This window comes from Chenopodium quinoa, unplaced genomic scaffold (assembly GCF_001683475.1).
Source record: "Chenopodium quinoa cultivar QQ74 unplaced genomic scaffold, ASM168347v1, whole genome shotgun sequence".
NCBI classification, from domain to species: domain Eukaryota; kingdom Viridiplantae; phylum Streptophyta; class Magnoliopsida; order Caryophyllales; family Amaranthaceae; genus Chenopodium; species Chenopodium quinoa.
In genome coordinates, this window is record NW_018742461.1 from 2,201,695 (window position 1) to 2,216,837 (window position 15,143).

Below are 15,143 nucleotides of genomic sequence, written 5' to 3' on the forward strand. Positions count from 1 at the left end.
CACAAAGAAATCATCGTGTACACAAGATTTAATCGCACATCGTACACATAATTTAAACTCGTAATGATCAATCTAATCGATCATCCACGCAATTGAATAGAACATAAATAAAAGTGTGAAACCTATTCAATTCCCTTCCCACCAAAAAAAGTAATATTTTTCCAATTAGCTCTAAACCGTATACTACAACATGTAACGTGGCTTTTGTAAAAAAAAAAAAAAAAAAACATGTAACGTGGAAGAATCACAAACGATAAACAAAACACAAACAAACTTCACAAATACATGTTCTTCAGTCATTCTAACGATCCTATTCCTCAATCTCTGACGTTAACAAAACAAACACTTTTTCCCTTTTTTGATCTCCCAAGAATCCTGGATTTCGTTTTATCAAAAGAATAATTTTCAGATAGAAGAGGAATCCGGGGTTTTTACCCCAGAAATTAGAACAAATCTGAAACTTAGAAAGATGAACATTTTAGAGAAAATGAAAGGGGTTGAAGGCAGATTTTGCGAGGAATTTTCACCAGGGTATTATGGTCTTTGCACCATTGGTGGAATGCTTAGTGCTGGAACTACCCATCTGGCCATTACTCCTCTTGATGTTCTTAAAGTTAATATGCAAGTCAGTTTTCTTCCCTAAAACCCTTCTTAAACCCTTCTCTAATTTCACATTTTGTTAGATTATTTGTTTGTTTATTTCTCAGCTAATATCTGGTTTTAGCTTGTACTTGTAAATTATATGCTTATTTATGTATGTTTGAATTTGGTGTGTTGACCTTATTTGGTTTGAAACATGTTTGTTATGCAATTACAGATTTTTGGATGATTAATGTGAGTGGGTTTTGATGGTCTATGTAGATTTAGTGGCTAACTAGAATATATATACTGATATACCGCTCATTTTTGCTAAAATTGTTGGATTTGCCTTTGTTAAATTGGTAACATTTTGAAAAAGGAATTAGCATTTCTCCTTAATTACTGTAATTTTTACACTAATTGTAAGAGCCAGCGATTCCAGTCAATGGGTTGATCGGGTTTGGTTTCTGGTCGATTTAAGGTGATACCGAAGATATGTCAAACCAAAGTAAACTTAGTAAAATATCAAATTATGATAAATGACTAAATGAGTAAACTTTGGATTATTTGGGTTTGGTTTTCTGTGTAACCTTAGTTGGGTCAGACCAGCACTAAATATTCAAGCTTTCTAAATAATAGGTGCCATATTACTGTGGATTCTTTGTCAAAATAACCTAAATTTGGTTCAAATTGGTAATAGTATTAATGTGTGTGGAGTTTGTTTCTAATTTTAACTTGTTTGAACTAGTAGGTGAATCCCATTAAATATAATGGCATTTCATCAGGTTTCTCAACTCTATGGAGTGAACATGGTGCTTCTGGCCTTTGGAGAGGTTGGTCAGGGAAGTTTTTCGGATATGGGATTCAAGGCGGCTGCAAGTTTGGTCTATATGAGTACTTTAAGAAGCTCTACTCTGATGTATTGGTAGGTCAAAACAGGAGCATGATATTGTTTTTGAGTGGTGCATCTGCTCAAGTATTTGCTGATGTTGCTCTCTGTCCTTTTGAATCAATTAAAGTCCGCGTGCAAACACAAACAAATTTTGCTAAGGGTTTAGTTGATGGATTTCCCAAAGTATACAGAGCTGAAGGCTTGTCAGGGTAGTTATCTAGAGCTTAAGCTTGTTCTTTTGCATTACATAAGGGTATGTGTTCTTTCTAAATAACATAATGACTAATCTTTGTTTTTTTAATGCAGATTTTACAAAGGACTTCTTCCGCTTTGGGGACGTAATCTTCCATGTAATAAGCCTAACTTGCATTTCTCAAATGATCATTTACCTGCTTTCTTGTTTGTCAGTCCTAGAAGTTCTTTGTTAATCTGATGAGTTGAATGCTGCAGTTGAGTATCTGTAATTTCCTTAAAGTTGCAGATATGCTGATGTGATTGGATTATGTCAAGCTAAAAACCAGATCTGTTCGACAATAACATACCCTAATTTTTTCAGCATTAGACACTGATTTCCAAGTTTCACTGATTTTCTATCTGTCCACCTCCAGTAATCGTCTAATCGTTATATTCTGCCTGCTTATGAAAATCAATGTCTTCATAGTAGTAGTAGTTGGTGGTGGTGTTGTTGTTGTATAACATAGGGAAATGGATAGGTTCAATACAAAAGTAGTTGACATGAGGATGACGTGTCTCTGTGTTGTTGTTGTTGTTGCTGTTGTAGTTTTTATAATATTGGAAAGGTTCAATATGATAATAGTTGACATGATGATGATGTGTCTATGCTTGCATATTAAAGGCATTATTGAGTATTTGGTGCCATATAAGGTTGAATATGTTCACTGTTCATACAAATTTGATAAGAACTAAGAAGTTAAGCTGAGTGAAGGAGAGGGAGATTGAGTTATTGCAATTCTTTTCTTGTTGGATCATAAACTCTCTTTTTTACTATATTCTCTTGTATTAGAGGATAAGCAAATGGACTCTGTATAGGTAAAACAAATGGACTCTTGCATAGGTAAAATATTACTATAGGGTAAAATGTACTCCTTAAGATTATCAGTTTTAAGGTAAAGAGTCTGGTGTATTCTTAAGAAATAAGGGATCTCTTTTCTTATGATTTCCTTATTCTGCCCCCTTCACAGTTTCCATGGTGATGTTTTCAACATTTGAGCATTCAGTTCACCATATCTACCATGATATCCTTCAGCGAAGAAAGGAAGACTGCTCTAGAATCCAGCAGCTTGGTGTAACTTGCTTGGCTGGTTATGCAGCTGGAGCTGTTGGCACTTTGGTTTCAAATCCTGCTGATGTCATTGTTTCTTCTCTTTACAACAAAAAGGCTGACTCTGTCCTTCAGGTGGGGACAGTGTTTCATATGAATCCATGCTAGTAGACATCTTATAAGCAAACTGAAATATATTTTATTTCCTTTCAGGCTGTAAAAAAGATAGGGTTCCTGAATCTATTCACTAGGAGTCTGCGTGTTCGAATTGCACTGGTGGGGCCTGTAGTGACTATGCAGTGGTTCTTCTATGACTCTATTAAAATTCTAAGTGGACTGTAAGTTCAATCCTTACTAAGTTTATTTGTAAAGTTTATTGCCATGGGTGATTCTATAACAGCATTCCTCTATATATTCTGTATATATGTTGCCTAAAATGTTTTTATTTATAGCATTACATTAAGGTAATACTTGTATAATATATTGAGCTCGGATAATGATTAGGGTGACAAAGTGAAAGTCATTTGGCGGGAAGCTGTGACTATTGAAAGTAAAATGATGAATGTGGGGAGACTCTCAAGTCTCAATGCACAATTTGTAATAAGTGGGATTTTATCAAGTATGCGAATGATAACAAGGGTAAAAAAAAATGCAAGATTACAATGAGTGTACAACATTACAAGGCCCTGTTAATGCTCTACTTGAAATTGATCCAGAGTAGTCTTAAAAGTGTATTGCTTTAGTTCTCTGCTATGGCTTGAATGCCTTTATCCTTCAGCAACATGATGTTAGACGGCTAGAGAAATTAATTAATAATTTGCACTTAAGAATTGGCAGTTAGCAGTCTTGGTACTTTCGATTTGGAGTCTGAACAATGCTTAATTGAACTCACTTGGCCGCAGCCTAGGAGAGGAGCTGTATGTATATATGGGCTATGCCTACTGATTGTCTAACTCACCTTTAACGATGATGGCTGGCTAGCTGCCTGCCTCTTACATATCCTACTCTCGTGCAGTGAGTAGGGACACCTTGTTTTCATCTAACATTGGATGAAATCTAGGTCTTACATTGGGTGTTTGATGATTTCAAAGCATGTCTTCTAGCAAATACTTGAACCTTAAAATTCATGGTCCTAGTGCACATCTGCCCCATGTGGATCTTATGAACACAGTTTCTTAGATCATAACATGTAAGTTTTGATTGATATATGGGTTGGTTGAAATGATGGTAAAAACTGCTGGTTGGGCTCAATCATTATTGTCTGTAGATTGATGGAACCTTGATGGAAACTTTATTCAAAAACTAAAAAAGGCCAGCTGAGACTAAACACTACTTGGTTTCACTTTTTTTTCTTTTTCTTTTTTTCTTCTCTGGGTTGGGAGGGGGAGGGTTTGATGACAGACGACATCTCACCCTCTCAGCACGATGAGATCTACAAGAGCAACTCAATTTACGTTTTTGTTTGGCAATCCTGATTACTACTGTATATCTGATATAGTTTTGTTTCAATTTCTCATGATTCAGTGGCTACTCGTTTCACATTGTTCTTTTTAACTGTATTACTGACATGTTTGAACCGCTTTATATTATTCTCTGAAGGCCTGCAAGTGGAGGACTCCCAAAGCGTCTTGAAGAATCAATTTCTGCTGGTTAATTTTGAGGCTGTTTCCAGCAACCTCCTTTGGCATAGTTCTTCCTGACAAGAGTAGTTATAAATTCCCTCCACTCATCAGTTTGTATCAGTTCGATCACGAATGATGGAACAGCGAAGAGGATGTCTGTACAGGTCTATATCGGTGAACACTGCACGTATCTGGTTTTGGCAAAAATAACTCAATGACATATTACATGAACTTGCAGTGTTACTCATGATTGATTTTCTGTTGATATAAAATCATCACATGGATAAAGAATTAAAGCACTTTTAGGCTTGGACCTGACCTACCTATCTGGAGTACATAGCCAACCTATTCAGAATTCCCCTTATAACCCCTCTCCTCCCGGCGATGAGATTCGATCCCGTGGTAGCTACCAAGTTTGAATTTTGTTTGTTGCTTAGTTTACTAGTACAGCGTCCATGAAGTCATAAGGCATGTAGCCAGCATTCAGATCTGAGTGCACTAAATCTGTGGTTGTGACAGGGCAAGTTGCCCTTGTAATGGGACCATGTTGTTCAAACTCCTATTTGTATAGCATGAATGGAAAAAAAACATAATCATTCATGCACTCCCAAGTCCCACCACGTATGTAGCTCAATGATCAACTCTGTGCCATACATTGTAAGTATTTTTTCAAGTTTGGTAGTCGGATTTCTGTTTTTAATCACTTGTTTTTTCTAGCTTTTTTATTTTCTTATTGGTTGACATCGTTGTATTTATTGTTCTTTTCTTGCTAAAATGGACCACTAAGGGAGTAAATGATTACTCCAAGATTGTATGATCAGAGAATAAGAGGGGTGGGGTAGGGGGTTGTGGTTGTTAGAACGACTAACCAATTCTAAATCAGATAATACGGGGTTAAAAATGAAGTAATATAAATATGAATCCCGGAGTAATATTTATGATAAGAAAATTTCATCATTAGAAATACTCTTGAAAGATATATTCATACAATGGAATTTTTTAATAGACATTTAATTAGTATAAAAATCAATAATAATTAATTACTTTATGTAATCATCATAAAAATAAAACAAATTCTATTGTTTGAATGAAAAAAGCACTACTTGTACTAAAAGCCTTAAAAGGTGATAATGAAAGACAAGATAGATAGGTTACCCACTTGAACAAGTGGACTAGAAATTGCAATTATGTCAGCCTCTTTCATCTTTTTCATACTAGCTTTGAAGTGTTCTGAATTTGGACTGGCTAGCACTATCACAATTTCGTTCTAATGTGAAAGTTATTTCTGGCTTTTGATATTTCTTGATCAAAACACACCTCAAAATTTTGGATTATTTCTTAGGTAAGAAAGTTTGACATTTTCTTTATTGAATATGAATCTATTCATAATTAAATTGAGATGTGAAAGATGATTTTACTTTCACGATTATGACTTTTTCATAAACCTTATTGTTTACTTTCGCTGGTCTTTGTTTCATTTAAATTGCTTCAGTTTTAATTTTATTGTTGTTAATTTGAGTTTTCTTTATGGTAACAACTCAATTCAATTATAAATTACTCCCACCTATTTTGTTTCTCATCAGCTCAATCCAACTAAAAAATGGAGTAAAAAAGTTACAAAATTAATGTAGGACAAACAAACGGGAACAAAAAGAGTAGTACTTTAGTAACGAATACACTTATACACCTTACCTCATGATATATCGTTACTATTATAAGATTGACTTGTACTACATTTTAGGTCTTTGTTTATACAATAATATCTGCTTTTAAGTACATAAGAATGATTTGCTAACAATAACTCTTAATTTCTAAAGATTTCCAAAAAAATTAATTATGCTTTTCTAATAACATTAATTGGAAACTTATGAAAAAACTTAAACTTGTCTTTTCTCTTAAAAAAATCTTATCATATATGCTTAATATTTTCTTTTTCAATAACAATACTAATCAAGGATAGTTTAACATTTTTCTTTGTCAAACACAACCTATCAATATTAAAATTTTTTTTTTTCCCTTCTTAGAGAAAAGTACTAATGACAATGATATAAGCAATTAAGTACAAGATAATATGAATTGTATTCTAAGCAAGATTTTTTTTTAGGAAGTTCTAAGCAAGACTACTTTGACTAGATTGAGTGTAAAAAGATAAGGATTAGACTTCCTAAAACTTGGATTGACCAACACATGAACATAAATAGTGAATCGTTGACTGCAAATCAGCCACCATTAACTTTTTTTTTTTCATTTTTATTTATTTATTTATTTATTTAATTTTTTTTTTTGTAAAATCCTAAAATTAGCAGCCTTTCGTTGGATACTGTTTAACTGAACCATGATAAAGAAAAGTCAAAACACCACCTTTCATTCTCCCCCCCTGTTGTGAGTTTGCCAGTATTGCCACCTTCCCCTTTCCTAGAAACCGCGTAATTCAGATTTTAGAACACTCAAAAATAAAATTAATTAATAAATTAAAAAATTCCATCTTTTAATTATCTGATTGGTTAAGATTAAGTAATTTTGGCTGGATCAGATAATGAGATCTATGGAATAGGATCTACTAAAGAGCTGTTAAGCACTTTCTTCTTACATCTTTCTTGCACCCCAATTACTTTATTATTTACTTCTTATTAACGCGATAGCGATTAGCTTAGTTGATTAAGTCTTATCGGTAAAGTCGAATTGAATCTTATTAACATTATCAACTTATTAGTTAATGTCTTAATATTTTATATACCAAGATTAAAGATATGTAATTATAAACATCCTATTAAAAGAAACACTTTTCGTTTCATTTGCTTTTTTCTTGTTTACAGAAAAAAACAAAGAAACCCACCTCACAATTTTTTTCAAAATTCAGGAAAAAGCAGAAATAAAAACGTAATAAAGGAACAACCTTGATTATTCCTTGATTAAAAATGAAAGATCTTTGACACCCTATTAATAAAATTTTCTTTTATTTTTCCCCCCAATTTTTTTTTTCTTTTGTTTATTCCTCAAGAACATGAGCTAGGAACTTACCTTGAAAGATCTTCCTTTTGCCCTCTTGTTGATCATCTTAACCAATAAATCTATGTCCTCTCTTTGATACTATTATTGACTTCATCAAAAAATTTAGGTATTACCCTCTCTCCTTTCTTTCTCTCTCTTCAATTTAATTTTGTTCATCTAGATCTAGTTTACATTTCTAGCAATTATTTGATTCATTTCTCGTATGGGTTTGTGATTTTATTGTTTGTTTATTGATTAACTTGTTTTAATTTTTTGTGGGATTTCTTGGTTCTTATTTGTGGATTTATATGATGATTTTGATTGATTTTTAATGTTGTTCTTTTTTGTTTGTTTAATGTCTTGTTCAGTGCAATTAAGATTGATTGATTGAATGAGAAACTTTGGTTTGGATTGTGAAAGAGTTGTTGAATTGGTTGGGTGGAATTGAGGTTGTTTCATGGGCAATACTTGCCGGGGATCTTTTGGGGCAAAATTTCATCAGGGCGAGACTCAGCCCGAGGATCATTCTGTTGTAAATTCGAACTCGAACACGAATTCGAATACCACTAGCTCTAATACTACCAAGAGAAACGATTCAGATTACTCAGATTATTCACCTAATAGTTTGAGAAACCAGCAACTTGTTAATCAGGAATTTGCTCAAGATAATCCTAAGAAAGATCATAATTCTGTGGTTGTTGTTCCAATGGCTAAAGATAATAATACCATAAGGAAGCAAAGTGATAATCAAGCTTATTATGTTTTGGGTCATAAGACCGCCAACATTCGTGATCTTTACACTCTTGGCCGCAAATTGGGGCAAGGGCAATTTGGGACCACGTATCTATGTACCGAGATCTCCACAGGGATTGAATATGCTTGTAAATCGATATCGAAAAGGAAGTTGATATCCAAGGAGGATGTGGAAGATGTGAGAAGAGAGATTCAGATAATGCACCACCTGGCAGGTCACAAGAATATTGTGACCATAAAGGGTGCTTATGAGGATCCTTTATATGTGCACATTGTGATGGAACTTTGTTCTGGGGGCGAGTTGTTTGACCGCATCATTCAAAGGGGGCATTACAGTGAGAGAAAGGCTGCTGAATTGACTAAGATCATTGTAGGGGTCGTTGAAGCCTGCCATTCACTTGGGGTTATGCACAGAGATCTCAAGCCTGAGAATTTCTTGTTGGTGAATAAGGATGATGATTTCTCTCTCAAAGCTATCGACTTTGGGCTGTCTGTCTTCTTTAAACCAGGTATCCAAGCAAATTATGTTTCTCCTTTTGGTTTCTTTTATAAACATCAATGTTTGAGGAATTGCGTTTTCTGATGCATATTGATTGTTTCTCAGTTAGCATACACTTTATCATCGCCTGATAAGCATGAAAATATTTAATTTTTTAAAAGCATTTCAGGTGAGCATAGGCATGGCTGAATGCCACTCGGTTGTCATTTGTTGAGATCCTGTGTTAGTAATTTCATGTAGTTGCGATGTCTGGCAATGAATATAGATAGCAAAATATATTTTAATATTTTTTCGAAATAATTTGTATAAATCTTTAAAGAAGTCCAGATTCTTATTTATTTTTCAAGTACATTTAACACTATTATGCCTGGATGGATGATATCATGTAACGTTAGCAAAGCTGAAAGTAGTCAGCATACAGTTTTCAAGGAATAATTGAAGGTGGCTGGCTATTGCAGGTCAGGTCTTTACGGATGTGGTTGGAAGTCCTTACTATGTCGCGCCTGAGGTTCTTTTGAAGAATTATGGTTTTGAGGCAGATGTTTGGACTGCTGGAGTTATTCTGTACATATTACTCAGTGGTGTGCCACCATTTTGGGCTGGTAAGTAAGGGGTTTAATTTTTTGTTTTTTCTTCAATCATTACTTTGTGGATATTGTGTGCATCTTTCTTTCAGATGATATCATATTTATTCTTTTGCTTTTGTTGTTTCTCAGAAACTCAGCAGGGAATATTCGATGCAGTTTTGAAGGGTCATATTGATTTTGACTCAGATCCTTGGCCCCTAATTTCCGATAGTGCAAAGGATCTTATCAGAAAGATGCTGTGCTCAAACCCAAAAGAGCGTTTGACTGCTCACCAAGTTCTATGTGAGTTAGTACTTGCTCTTTGATAATCTGCTTACTTTATTGTTAGTAAAAGTTTTTTCTCGTTTGTTATTTGGACACTGTTTTTTTAAGAATAGCTACCTTGTTTAGGTCATCCTTGGATTTGTGAAAGTGGGGTTGCACCAGATAGAGCATTGGACCCAGCTGTAATTTCTCGTCTCAAACACTTCTCTGCAATGAACAAGCTGAAGAAAATGGCATTGCGGGTATGTATAATCTACAAATATGACTTTCCTTGTTTGTACAATCACAAATGATTTATAGTGCTAGTAGATGCCATGTTATGGCTTATGTGATGATGTGAGGTGTTGTGATACCCCTGTGTCTTACTTTATAAGGTATAATAAGTAAAGTAACTACAACTACACACTCTTTTTAAATACATAGTAGCAGTACCATATTGATTGAGTTTGCACTATGGCCTTTCCATCAAGGTTCACTTCACATTTATGATATATCATGATGAAAGCACGGGAGCATCGGCAGATTTTGATTATCTCAGCTGGCTGTAATATGGGGATGATCTTCTAAAATTCAAAATGTATCTTTAGAGGGTTGGGAGGGTTGCAGGTGGCGTAAGTTAACTTGTTGAAGCTCTATTTAAAAGTCCATGCGTTTCTTTCTAACTTCTCCCCTTAAGATTTTTGTATACTAATAGAAAGCACAATCACAACTTCACATGATTATGAAGGAAAAACTAAAAGAATTCAATAGATTCTAGTCAAAAGAATCACTTTTTGGTGTGTTACTTTATGTGTCACTAAGTTGTGATCATTTTAACCTTTTATGTATTTATTATTATTTGGCATGATTACTTGTTCTACTTATCAACCTTCTCTTTTCCCTGTTATCTGCTTTTGGAAAAGGTTAAACTGCTTTCATTTATGGTTTTCCATTTTGGACTTGCCCTTTTTTTTTTTTTCCCAACCCATCCCTCCCCCCCCCCCCCCCCCCCGCGCGGTTATATCCCATTTGGTCAAGGCTGCGTTTAGTTGTAACTCTGTAGACCTGAAAATTGATGAAGCCTCTCTTCTTTATCCCCACTTCGTCTTTGTCTTCTACTTCCTCAATCTGATCTTAATGTTCTTCTTTCATTCACATATTCTGAATGCTTGTTTCTAGATATAACATGGTGAAATTTGCAAAATAATCTCTCATGTTAATTTTTGGCAGGTTATAGCTGAAAGTTTGTCAGAGGAAGAAATTGCTGGATTAAAAGAAATGTTTATGTCAATGGATACTGATAACAGTGGTGCAATCACATTTGAGGAGCTCAAAGCTGGTTTAAAAAGATATGGTTCAAACCTTAAAGACATAGAGATACGTGATCTGATGGAAGCGGTAATAATTTAGCTATTGTGAAGTTGGTATTTTATTTTTCTCTATATTGCAACCACTCACCTGCACTTGTATTCACTAAACCTTCTTATTTGTTTGATATATTACCTTCCTTTTTTTGGTTCACTGCACTTAGTTAACATTAGTATGCCATGAATCTTATTGATTTAAGCTGTTTGTTTCTTTTCAAATTTGGCAATGTATGTCATTGTTTTTGGAAACAAGACATGTGCATGTTGGTAACATTGTTTGCTAGTTTTTACTTGACTGAAGAGACAAGTCCAAGTAGAAATAATATAGGTAAACATTGCTACTGTTGATAAAGATGCTGTGTTGAAGAGTTAAGACTTTGGTCAAAACTCTTCTTTGGTTACTTTGTGTGAGCCTGGTGTATTTAGCTTCTCTTTGGGCTCTCTCTCATGGGGCATCCCTTAAAATTAATTGTTGGCTTCCATTGCATGTGCTTCTTACGTGATATGTATCCATATGAAGGTGAACCTTGCACGTCTTCCCAATTTATTGTCCTTGTACATATAAATTTGATAGCCTACCTGACTGTATAAGTGTATAATCTAAAAAATTACTCCTTCCTTTCTGTGGTTGTCCAATATATTTGTATGTATTATCAACAAAGTTATCATGAATCATCTCTTTTATTTAACTTGAGATACGATGAAGAGAGGCAGGTTCCTAATTATGACATCACTTTTCTTGTTTAAGCTTCTATTTCTTGTACATGCTAGTATGCTACATTCTTCTGAACCATGTTATATTTTGCAGGCTGATATTGACAATAGTGGTACAATTGACTATGGGGAATTTATAGCTGCTACAATTCATCTCAACAAGCTCGAGCGTGAGGAACATCTTGTTGCTGCCTTTCAGTACTTTGACAAGGATGGCAGTGGATCTATTACCATTGATGAGCTCCAGCAAGCCTGTCAAGAACAGGGCCTTAACGATCTTTACCTTGAAGATGTTATCAGAGAAGTTGATCAAAATAACGTAAGTCTTGTCACTCTCAGTCACATTTCTCTGCTTCACCTTTTGTAATATTATCCGCATACTGTATTATTCTGTGCTAATTTTTTTTTTCAATTTTTGAAATTTGGAATGGCAAGTCATTGGCCTCATGTTTTTACTTTCCAATCATATCTTTCTATACATCTCAGTATTGTGTTTGACATACATTTCAGGATGGCACAATTGATTATAGTGAATTTGTTGCGATGATGAGAAAAGGTGATGGTGGGATTGGAAGGAGAACCATGCGTATGAGCATGAGAGAATGAGAGATGCACCTGGGTTTTACTAGACTTTCACTGTAGTTTTATTTAAGGTACTTGTTTTTCCTCTCTTCACAAAGTTATTTAGCTGATAAAACAGTGTAAGAGCAATTGGTGGATTCTGTGAAGTAGGAGTCTTACCATGAAATTTGAAAGAATGGTGTATCATTGCTGCTGAAGGTTCTTATGTGTGCTAACAAAGAATGACAATCTAAAATCTGAGCCATTGATCTTCATAATAATTTTAAGTTTTCTTGTAAACTTGGAGGGTTTTCTGAGGAAAGATGCTGCTGTTCTTTTAAGAATTGTTTCAACATTGAAAGCTAACTCTCTTTTGATGTTTTAAACAAACAATTTTCACCATACAACGTAGCTTGCAGAATGGGTGCATGAAACTGTGGATTTTGTGTTATGCACATTTAATTAAGTGAAAATAGGAAAGATTACAATATTTGTTGTATTAGCTTGCAGAATGGCTTTCATGTCTTTTTTTGTCTATAATCTCTACTGAACTGATTTTAGCTCTTACCAATTTTATGATTACATCTGAGTTTTGTTGATTTTTACCAATTAAAATTGATTGTTCATAATTAAAATTGATTTTTTTACCAAGTACGAAGTATAACTATTTTTTCTGATTTAAACTTTAAATTTGAAAAGAATGCCTTGAGCTAGCCAACAAGCAGAAGTAGATTGTTTACTCTTCTTTCCAGTGTGGTGCTGATAGCGTAGTGTGATTTTCAGGTTTGTACAGCAATGGATGATAAAACCATGAGATGTAGGTTCTTCCTTCGGCTCACCAACTTCCTTTTGTGGGGTGTTTATTGTAAAGGTTGTGTGCACTATAGAGCAAAAGTTATAAACTCTCTGCGATGACTGGTCTGAAATGGATTCCAGCTTACCATGTCTATAGATGATCTGTGTATGTTTGGAAGAACAAGGTTGATCTACTGTTTCTTCCTTTGCAAGCTTGGAAGTTCGTGCTCGTTCTGTACTTTTAACTTGTTTGATTGTACTTTAGAAAAATGATATTTATTCTAGCGGCTGTCAATGTCATTTTAAAAGTGCTGTTGTATGTTGTTAAATGTTGAGATTTAAACCTTAGATCCCTTTGTATCATGAATGAAAAGAGGACCATTGTTGAACTTCATTCTAAATTTTTTGTTCTTTATCAATGTTGCTCCCTTTTAATACAGCAGAGCTGTTATGCGTTGCTATATATATCTGATATTTACTCATCTTCTGGACTTATGGTCTATGAATCGCAGGAGACTGTCGTTTCAATGAGTTAGTGATAGCTACATAACTTTATACTCCACGTATTAGCCCTGAATTAACATGGCAACCCTTTTGGACTAAAGGCGATGTTTAACAAGAGCTACATTGTTACAGCAACATTGCCCCAATGTCTTTTAAGTGTTTTTCACCTTGGACATAGTTTGAGCCCGCCAAGATAGGGTAAAGGATCGGAGCTACTTTGATTGTTGATCCAATGATCATTTACTACTTCACAGTCAATAACAGGAATGTATTCATTTCAATGGCCTATTCAGGCTAATTTTTAGTAGTTACAAATCACAATCAAAAAGCCAAAGAAGATTGATAATCTATTGAAATGGATACCTCTTGTATACCTGGGCATACCCTCTCCATGTATCTTAAAACACCGTCCTATTTTCCAATGGTTGTCCCTTCCCCAAACGCCGTTTGAAAATAAGTCTTGGATTATGTTGCTCTTAACAAGTGAATAGTGTTTTCATGTAACTCGTTACATTAAGAAGCAACACCTAAAAACCTAATATTGTTCTAAGTAGATAGATTTAACATTGCACGAGGCTGACCGTGGACATGAAACTTTATGATCAAATTAAACTACTAAGTGTAATAGCCGAATAAAGATCCACGAGAGAAATATCTTGATTACCTAAATGTTTAATTCTATAAAAAGAAATCTCAAAACATATATCCGGAAAAGCTCTAGTACACTCTCAGAGATGGGTCGATCATCCCTTCAGAATAAGGGACTAATACACAACATAGAGTAAACATACAATAGCTTCCAATAATCAAGATTGCAAATTTGCATCGGGGCTCGAAACTATTCATTCACGTATCAAACTTTAGCTAGACAAACAAGAGTAAATGAATCAAACATAGTAGCCACAAAAGAACAAATCAAAAGTTGATCCAAACATAAACCAAACATTACATGAAACTCTGTATTAAAGGTAAATGAATAAGATCCTTACATAACAAATTAACAATCATACTGAAACAAAGGTGAGTACTAAAATATATATAAATTCATCGATCAAATGGAGATGAAACCTTCATGGACGATAAGCGCAAACACGAGTACGAGGAAGCCAATGGCAATACAATTGCTGGAGGAGAAGGTTGTTTGAGAGTAGGCAGAAAATGTAATTGCTACACCTACTAATCCTATTGCCAAAGCTTTCGCACTTTGGTTCATTGTTTTTTATTTTTTCGTGGTCGAATTTGATACGAAGTATAAGAATATTGTGTTGGTTGATTCGATGAACAAGAGATTTAAGATGAAGAATGAGAGATTTGAGTTTTTATGTTTGAGATCATGTATTTGAAGTTTGAAGTTATTAAGTCAACGATGCATGAGGATTGGCGGATCTGGCCTCGTTGACTAGTTGCATTAATGTACTCGTAACTCGACAACTCGTCACTATTTTGATAAAATATTATATTTGCAACTCTTAGAGCATCTAAAGTGACATAATATTAGTATGTCTCAACAACCAAGGGAGACTCAAAGACGTGAGAGATAACAAGTACTCCATCCGTTTTTAAATACTTGTTTCATTTCTCTATGCGCAGAGTTTTAGGAGAAATTAGAGAAAATAATAAAATATGGAGATAATGGGATAGGTGAAAGAATAAAAAATTATAAAAAGCAAAAGTAGTTGAGGGAATTGGAGAAAGAGAATATGAAATGAATAAAATATGATTTATGTTGGATCCACTAGTTGAAAAAATGAATT

At 34.3% G+C, this 15,143-nt stretch overlaps 2 protein-coding genes across 2 annotated transcripts; both read left to right on the forward strand.

Moving 5' to 3' along the window:
• The first annotated feature begins 245 nt into the window (after nt 1-245).
• Nucleotides 246-5,078, forward strand: LOC110718673 (mitochondrial phosphate carrier protein 1, mitochondrial-like). The gene is made up of 6 exons (XM_021897557.1): nt 246-625; nt 1,331-1,680; nt 1,778-1,821; nt 2,674-2,888; nt 2,967-3,091; nt 4,353-5,078. The coding sequence occupies exons 1-6, from the start codon at nt 470-472 to the stop codon at nt 4,405-4,407; spliced, it is 945 nt and encodes a 314-aa protein (XP_021753249.1). The 5' UTR covers nt 246-469; the 3' UTR covers nt 4,408-5,078.
• Nucleotides 5,079-7,823: 2,745 nt separating this feature from the next.
• On the forward strand, nt 7,824-13,304 carry LOC110718674 (calcium-dependent protein kinase 26-like). Its single transcript, XM_021897558.1, has 8 exons — nt 7,824-8,628; nt 9,077-9,220; nt 9,335-9,487; nt 9,596-9,711; nt 10,679-10,846; nt 11,624-11,848; nt 12,040-12,182; nt 12,874-13,304. Exons 1-7 carry the CDS (start codon nt 7,824-7,826, stop codon nt 12,133-12,135), a joined length of 1,707 nt encoding a protein of 568 aa, XP_021753250.1. The 3' UTR covers nt 12,136-12,182; nt 12,874-13,304.
• The last annotated feature ends 1,839 nt before the right edge of the window (nt 13,305-15,143 follow it).